Source organism: Gavialis gangeticus, unplaced genomic scaffold (assembly GCF_001723915.1).
Source record: "Gavialis gangeticus isolate Ggan-Ray unplaced genomic scaffold, GavGan_comp1, whole genome shotgun sequence".
In the NCBI taxonomy this organism is placed as follows: domain Eukaryota; kingdom Metazoa; phylum Chordata; order Crocodylia; family Gavialidae; genus Gavialis; species Gavialis gangeticus.
The window spans coordinates 39,446,175-39,454,701 of NW_017729034.1; the positions used below are offsets into that span (position 1 = coordinate 39,446,175).

The following is an 8,527-nucleotide window of genomic DNA, read 5'->3' on the forward strand; positions in this document are numbered from 1 at the left end:
TGATGACTAGCCATTTACCTGTCAAGAATGACAGGGTGGGGGTGTGCAGGTGGGGACAGAGGCCTGTGTGTGCCCCCACCACCACCTTTGGGGCCAGGCCAACTCACCCTTTCCTCCCCTCTGCTGCAGGGCCACCCCTCCCTCGGCTGCCGTTTTGGGGCTGGGCCTGGTGCACCTCCACCCTCCCTGCCGCTGTTGTGGGGCCGGACCAGCTTCCCCCTGTCCGCCTGCCTCCCCTCCCCATGAATGTTGTGGGGGCATGGATGGAGCACTGCCACCCAGCACTCCGGGTCACTGCCGCATCCAGGGAGCAGGGGGTGCAGGGAAAGGGCGCACTGGCCTCATGCTCTGCTCTGTCTGCTCCATCGCTGCTGCCTCCCGGGAGCAGGGAAGGGGGGGCAGGGGATGAGGCCAGCAGCACTGGCCTTGGGCCCCCTCATCCCCTGTTGTCCCTGCTGTTGTGGTGGTGATCTGCTGCCACCACCTGCAGTCCGAACGCTCTTGGAGCACTCTGATTGGTTGTCTCAGCAGCCAATCAGAGTGCGAATAAATTGTGACAGACAGACTAAGGCTTTTATAATATTAGAATGTTGGATATGACAGCAGGCGTTACAGTTAATGTGAAGTGTAATACTCATTGATAACTCATAAATCTCAGTCTTGTTAATTGCTGACTAAGGTTCACCTGGTCAATATATTTCTTTATTTACAGTGAAGCATGCGAGACCTAACAGCTCAGGTAACAAGCAGTCTGCTGCAGTTTCCAGAAGTGACTATCCAAGCACTCGGGGAAGATGAGATAACATTGGAGTCTGTACTTCGGGGAAAGTTTACTGGAGGTAAAACTTTAGCTTCCTCTAAAATTTAGCCCTGATATGTTGAAATTAGATAACTCGTAGTTGGTAGTGATTATTTAATACACACAGTACTATTAAGCTGTATTTTGAGAACATGCTTAGCACTGTGTAGGTACGTCAGGTTCAGGATGAATAAGTCTTGATAAGAAGCTGGGATTTTTTTTTTTTTGAATTATATACCGAATCAATGGCTGTGTGATACTAAAAGTTTAAGTCAGTTTAAGCCTTGTGCTGTATAACTGCAGTAAGTATTTTTATATTTTCAGTTTGTATAGTGGAGTAGATGCTGGTGTTTACATTTTAATGCATTATTATGCAGCATTTAAAAAAAAAAAGGAAAGAAAAGCTGCTGCTTCAATCTGAGTAAAAATTGAAGGTGAAGCAACCTGGGATCCTGGTTTTCTGTGATTAAAAAAGTCACAAATTCTCTGTTGAAAAGCTGCAAATTCTCTGACAAACCCCCCCAAATCCATTATTAAAATTAAAAGCCCCCTGAACACCCCTCCCTGAGCCCTGCTGGTGCCTTTCACTACCCCAAAAGCCCACCCCCTCAACCCTGCTGGTGCCCCTCACTGCCCCCATAATGGTCCCCCCGCCCTACTCGTGGCTTTTGCCCCCTACCAACAGCCCTGCCAGAGGGGCCCCCCCACTGCCAGGTCCCCAAGTCTTCAGCTCCCTGCTCCCAACAGCAGGCAGCTGCAGGAGAAGCACCATGAGCTGGCTCCCACACTCCTCGGGCGGGGCTAGGGCCAGGGCTGGCTCCTGGCTCCCCCTAGCCCTACCAGAGGGGCCCCCAGGCCCCTGCAAGCCCCACTTACCTCAGGCTCCAGGAGAAGAGTGAGGCTGAGCCGAGCCTAGCAGAGCCATGGCTGAGTGAGAGCCTCAGGCCCTGCCCTCCCCCTCCAGGCAGGGCTGGGGGTTTCCTGCGCTGTTTGCAAAAGCAGGGAATCTGCTGGTTTCTCTGCTAAAGGGAGAAATCTGTGTTTTCTCTGATAAAAAGGGGAAATCCATGGTTTTCTCTGTTTTTCCATGGGAAAGAGAAAACCCAGATCCCTCTGTGATGAGCAAAGTTATTAATAAGTACCTAAAGATGCAGATTGGCATTTCTTGAAAGTTTTTAGGCAAGCTGAATTACCTAAACCTTTCTTTCAGAATCTGACTAGACACCTATCTGCATCTTCAGACACATATTAAGACCTTTGAAAATCTTGCCCGTTGTGACAAGAAATAATCAATTGTTGCTTTGTTTGGGTAATCTATCGGTTATAAACACAAAACATGTTTTGCTGACTTTTTATGTATTTAGCACATTTGAGTTTTATGTAGTTAAATAAAAAATATGCTAAATCTTCATTAAATGTTAAGGGAGCCAAAACCATCTCATATTGAGGTGCTCTAAGAAATGCATCCTGGCTTTATTTAAGCTTATTGGTCTCCTAGTTTGCTGAATGGGTATACCCAGGTTATTGATTTGCCTCTTACCTCGGGCACTTCGGTAGAGTAACAGGAAAAACCAGAAGGTTTATTATACAAAACAACAAATGGTATAAAAGAAGAAAAGGTGATCAAATACTCTGAGGTCCCTTCCAAGCCTAACTTTCCATGATTCTATGACAACAGAGCAAGGTAAAACGAAACTGACCAAGTCTTTACCCTACATTCTGACTACCTAGCCCTTATAACATGCCTGTGAAAATCTGGGGTTAGCCTCCCCCCCGTCACAGCTATCTCCCTCAACTGGGGATCTCCCTTCCCCTCTGCTCACCAGGAGTGCCCCCCCACCCCAATATTTGTCACTGCCTACATTCTACACAGCCTCCCCCCAGCCTATCTTCAGCCTGTAGATCAAGAATCCTGTACAGCATTTCTACCTGTGGATCTGTGACACATGGTAAGGTATATAATTGTTCATATAAGTGGATATAACATCCTTTTGGTTGAAAAAACTATTACATTTAATGTAAAAGCTATATTTGTTTATGCTTCTATAATATTGAAATTTCTTATTAGAAAGTTAGGGTTGGAAGGGACCTCAGGAGGTCATCTAGTCCAACCCCCTGCTAAAAGCAGGACCATTCACGACTAGATTTTCCCAGCCAAAGCTTTGTCTAGCTGGGTTTTGAAAACCTCCAAGGATGAACTTCTTCTATCACTTCTCTGGGTAACCTGTTCCAATGTGTTATTACCCTCTTAGTGAGAATTTTTCTTAATATCTAACCTAAACTTCCCTTCGTGGAACTTGAGCCCCTTGCTCCTTGTTCTGTCATCTGCCACCACTGAAAAGAGTCTAGCTCCATCCTCTTTCAAACCCCCCTTCAGGTAGTAAAAGGCTTCTATTAAACCCCTGTCAGTCTTCTCTAGACTAAGTAAGTCCAGTTCCCTCAGTCTTTCCTCAGAAGTCATGTCCTCCAGCCCCCTCACCGTTTTTGTTGCCCTCTGCTGGACTTTCTGCTATTTGTCCATATGCTTTCTGCAGTGGGGGGCCCAAAACTGAACACAGTACTCCAGATGTGGCTTCACCAGTGCTGAATACCAACTATGAAACTATGAATAGAGGGGAATAATCACTTCTCTTGATCTACTGGCAACACTCCTACCAAGGCAGCCCAGTATGTCGTTAGCCTTCTTGACAACAAGGATGCACTACTGGCTCCTATTCAGCGTATTGTCCACTGTAACCCCCAGGACCTTTTCGGCAGAGCTGCTGTCCAGCCAGTCTGCACACCTATTTAATTTCAACCAGTGCTAATAAAACCTTTCTTTAGGAAAACAACTGAAAAAAAAGTACAAATATAAAGCAGGATTAAAATCCTTGTTTAGATAGTGATTTTTTGCATGCTGCTTTAAATCAAGGTGATTTAAAATCATTAACTATTTAAATAGACCCACCCCCTTTAGGTTACCAATATTTCTTCCAAGCTCAGGGCATTTTTCCTAAAATGCAACTATTTTAATGCTTTTTAACTCATTTATGTAGTCTAACGTGGACCCTGTTGCTTTCTTGGTTTTCATATTGTAGTATGAGTTAATTTTTAGTATGTGTACACAAGCAAGTGCATTCAAAAAGAATCTCCAACTCAAACATTAATCACTGCAAGTATGTACATTTCTATGTAGCCATTTTGGGGAGAACATGTCTTCACTTCATGTTCTAATAGCTTACAATTCCAAATTAATCTTTCTAGTTTATCTTTATTCTTACATATGCTTTTCTTTTCCTCTTAGGGAGGAATGGACTGGCTTATCTGACATGTGGTCCTCAACTGGAAGTAGTAAACTCTGTTACAGGAGAGCGACTGTCTGCATATCGTTTCAGTGGAGTAAATGAGCACCCTCCTACTGTTCTTGTGGTAAAGGAGTTTTCCTGGCAAAAAAGAACTGGACTATTAGTTGGACTGGAAGAAGCAGAAGGTAGTGTTCTTTGCCTGTATGACCTGGGAATATCAAGAGTGGTTAAAGCAGTTGTTCTTCCAGGAAGGGTATGTATCTTTAAATTGCTTTGAGAGAGCTTTTATTCTACTATGGAATTTGAATATTATCCTTATGTTCAGTGTGTAGTTGACTGTTTCTTGACACCAAAGCTTGTATTGGAAGGCTCGAAAGATCTCTTCATTGACACTGAATAAAATAAGTTTTTTCCTTGTACAGTAGAACAGGGGTGTAGCCAACCTGTGGTACGTGTGCCAGAAGTCGGGTGGCTAGCCTCTGTATGTGACACCTTGCAGACCAGAGAGGAGACAGGCAGCACGATGGCAGGTAGAGTAGGGAACACAAAATAGAACAGAAGATTGGGCAAGGAGCAGAAAATAGCTAATTGGGGAGGGCAGGGGCTAATTTATGGCACGTCTACCAAAAGCTTGGCCCTCAGAGCTGCGGGGCTGCTGCCAATGGCCATGTTCATCAGGGTCCAGGGACCCTGAGTGCTGCAGTAGGCCATGTCCCACAACTTCCAAAAGTCCACTGTTCCACAGGTCAGATCCAGCCCAAGGCTGTGTGTTTGGCACCCCTGGTTTACAGCCTCTTTTCCATGCACACCATTTCACATGTCTACAAATTGTAGTTATACTGTAAATAAATCATAGGATAGTAGGGTTGAAAGGGACATCACAAGGTCATCTAGTCCAGCCCTGTATTCAAGGCAGGATCATCCCTGGTGCTTTTGAAAATTTCTAGTGATGGAGATTTCACAACATCCCCAGCTACTCTGATCCACTGGTTGACCACCCTCAAGTCCTAATCGCCAACTAATTTTTTTTTTCTTCTGCAGTGTGAGGACACTTTTCTTAGTCCTGTCCTCTACAGGTGTGGAGAAAAACCTAACTCCATCCTCTCTTTAATCACCATTTAAGCATTTGAAGATTGTTATCAAATTTCCCCTCAGTCTTCTCCAGACTAAATAACCGTACTTCCTTAAGCCTTTCAGCATGTCATGCTTCTCAGGCCCCTAATCCATTTTTGTTGGTGCGCTGGACCCTTTCCAATCTGGCCACATCCTTGAAGTGTGGAGCACCCAAAAGTACTCCAGGTGAGGTCTCAGCAATGCTGAGTGGACCTAAAAACATAATTTCCCTTCATTTTGCAAGTGACACTCATGTTCATGCAACCCAGTATGCTGTTGGGTTTTTTTTCCAGTAAGAGCGCACTGATGGTCCACTGTACCTCCCCCAGGTCCTTCTGTGTAGTACTGTAATATAGCCGGTCATTCCTAGTCTGTTTGTGCATGTACTTGTTTTGTCCTAAGTGCAAGACTCTTTACATGCCCTTGTTAAATTTCATTTGACTGACTGCGGACCATTTCTCCAGTATTTAAGGTCATTCTGGATTCTAGCCTCCAGAGCTTCTGCAAATCAAATCTACATTCCTTAAAACATCAAACTGACCAGAAGGAGACTATAGGTTTAAACCCCTATGTTGGATAGGGATGTGGCAAGACGTATGAGCAAGTTAGTTATCTTCATATCTAAAAATATGAAGTTTCTTGGAAATCTAAGTCTGAGTTTTCTGCTTACAGAATTAACACCAGAACTTACATCCCTTTAAGTAAAATTATTTGAATTTGGGATCTTTTTTAAGTCTTTGTTCCAAGTTACCTGACTGTCTCAAATAGTTTTCTGGGCTTTTGGTCTTCAGTCAACATTCTCTGAAGAAAGCTATCATATATAGAAGCTGTACCAATCGCGTACGATTTTGGAACCATGGGTCTTGTAATAGTCTCTGGCATCTTTCAAGGTGTGCTAAGGCACTGAGATGGAAATAGACATCTGTCTCTTCTTCAGAATCTTTCATCCTGTTGACTCACTATTAGTGTCAGTTCCAAGATTGCCTACCCTGTAGGGTGGACAATAGAAAGTGGGTGGAGTTAATTAGAGGGTATCAGATTTGTGTTTGTGGCTCACAGAACACTTATTGGTGATTTACAGAGTTATGATCCATTCTGCATTCGGTTAAAGTTTAAGAATGTGTCAGTTAATTCGAGCATTATGCATCTGCCAGGAGAGTCACCTTCTCCTGGTAGGAACCACAGGTGTACAAACATTCACACTGATTCTCCTGAATCAAAAGTGGTGGTTTTGCAAGAAGAATAACCTAACTCCTCCCAGGGACCAGAAGGGTTTGAGCCATGAGGGAAGCCTCACATTCCTTCCCAGAAGCAGGTTACCCCAACCTGGAGAAGGCATAGCTCCCACCCGTCCTGTAGACCACAAGTCCACTGCCCGCTTCTTGCACTAGAGTCCCCAGCATGAGAAGCGGGCATGGGCTTTGTTTCGGATGCTCAGTTCTTGGTCCCGGCAGCTGAATGGGCCAAACAGTGCCATAAGCTTGCTCCCCATGTTTTCCCCAGACCAGGATCACTGTGGTCTCAGGAAGGAAGGTGCAAAGAGCAGGGGAGAGGGGACAGTTGCAAGCTGAATGTTTCTACTTCTCCCTCTCCCAGAGTCCTTTCTAGCTGTGGAAATTTTCCACTGCTACACATGAATGCTTAATACACAACCTCAATTTTATATAAAGCATTCCACCTTTTTTCAGAGTGCAGAAGAGAGTGCAGGGAGCTCTCTTGGCATATATGTGACCGTTCTTTGCATTGGTAGTTTTGTTGGTCGCATTTTAACTTAGCCTTGTCTGTATTCAGAAAATGTTCAGTGGTATAACCGTGTGAAATGTTTATGCAAACCCTTATACTAAATCAAGGTAATTATTATTATACAGCTTTTCTTAATATAGGCAAGGACCACATTTAACTAATTGAGGTGTCAAGACTTGCTAGCATTGAGGTGTTGAGAATTGCTAGCAGTGTTATCCTTTTTGCCTTTTTTCCCCCACAATTACTCGTCTCTGTTACCAGCTTTTGGAGACTTCTCTTGCTCTCTGTCTTCTCTTTCCCCTCTCCTCCACCTTTTTTCATAATTAGTGGTGGTAAAGATTTATATAATAGTAGTACCCATACATGCCACTTGGATTGATTTATGCCTCACACAGTAGAACAAATGCAAGAAACCTTCCCTCCCTTTAAAAGCTTGATCTAAGACAGGATTATTAACTATATAGCCCACAAGCCATATCTGGCCTGTGGAATGCTCCATCCAGCGTGCTGGGCTACTGACAGGCCACTGGAAACTGTGGGGGAAGGCTTAGCACAGAATCCAGAACGCTCGGCACCACAGTGGTGGATGTGGCAAATGGCAGCAGGAGGAGGAGTGAGGCCCGATACAACCTTGGTCACCCTCCAGCCACTTCACCACCACTGTCCCAACTCCTCGACCACCAGCCCCATCACTGCCCCATGCTAGAGCTGTTGCTGCTGTGTGCCTTGTGCTGGAGCTAGAGCTGCTGCTGTGGCGCAAGCCATGTAGCTCTCCGGTTCTGGCATCGGGCATGCAACAGGAGCTATAGGTGTGCTGTGGGCCCCATGCTGGAACTCAAGCTTTCACTGTTGTCGTGTGCCCCAGAATGGATCTGGACTGTCAGGAGCCCCATAGGCCAGATCTGGTCAGGGTGCAAGGTGGATTTGACCTCTGGTCTAAGAATTCCCCTACCCTTTGGTTGTTTTGGGTATGCTATATAATAAGTAAATTAAAATGGTGAAGAGTTGACATGGTTTTGTTACATAATTGCATTTAAAATTGGGGTGAAGAATAGGCTGAGGGGTGGTAAAGTCAGTAAGGATAAGGGGTTGAGAGCGGGTTATACATCTTGTTTGCCTAAACTTCAACATGTACAGGGTTCTAGGTATCATGCTAGTGGTAAGCCATTGGAAAGGATCTGAAAGAAAACAAAGTGGGGTCTGTAGTGATCATGTTATAGAGGGGTTTTTTGGTGTAAAATGTGGTATTGGGAGACTAAAGATTTATTTATGGGAGACAATAACTTTTGGCTAATGTTCAGAAAACATTGGAGCAACGTCAGGCTTACCTGACTATTAATACCTCAGTGTCAGAGAGAAATAACACCTTATGGGAGTGATTTTTCTGCACATCTAAGGAAGACTTAACTTTTGCAAACATGTTTAACTTGTGGGTTTTGTTTTGCTACCTTTTAAAGCTTTCAGGCATGTCAGATTTAATTAGGAAGAACTAGAAGCGGGCCCTGAATAGGACTGGAATGTTTTAAGTTGTGATGAGTGACTTGGCAAAGCAAATATAAATGTTTTGTCCAGACTGATTTTGTTGTTG

The 8,527-nt window shown here is 44.5% G+C and overlaps 1 protein-coding gene across 1 annotated transcript in view; it reads left to right on the forward strand.

Annotated features, from left to right (window-relative positions):
- Positions 1–715: 715 nt before the first annotated feature.
- AHCTF1 (AT-hook containing transcription factor 1) overlaps positions 716–8,527 on the forward strand; it is a 69,994-nt gene continuing 62,182 nt past the window's right edge. Inside the window, exons 1-2 of the mRNA XM_019526930.1 lie at positions 716–839; positions 4,083–4,336. Coding sequence (XP_019382475.1) covers positions 719–839; positions 4,083–4,336 — 375 coding nt within the window. The 5' untranslated portion in view covers positions 716–718. The remainder of the gene's footprint in view (positions 840–4,082; positions 4,337–8,527) is intronic.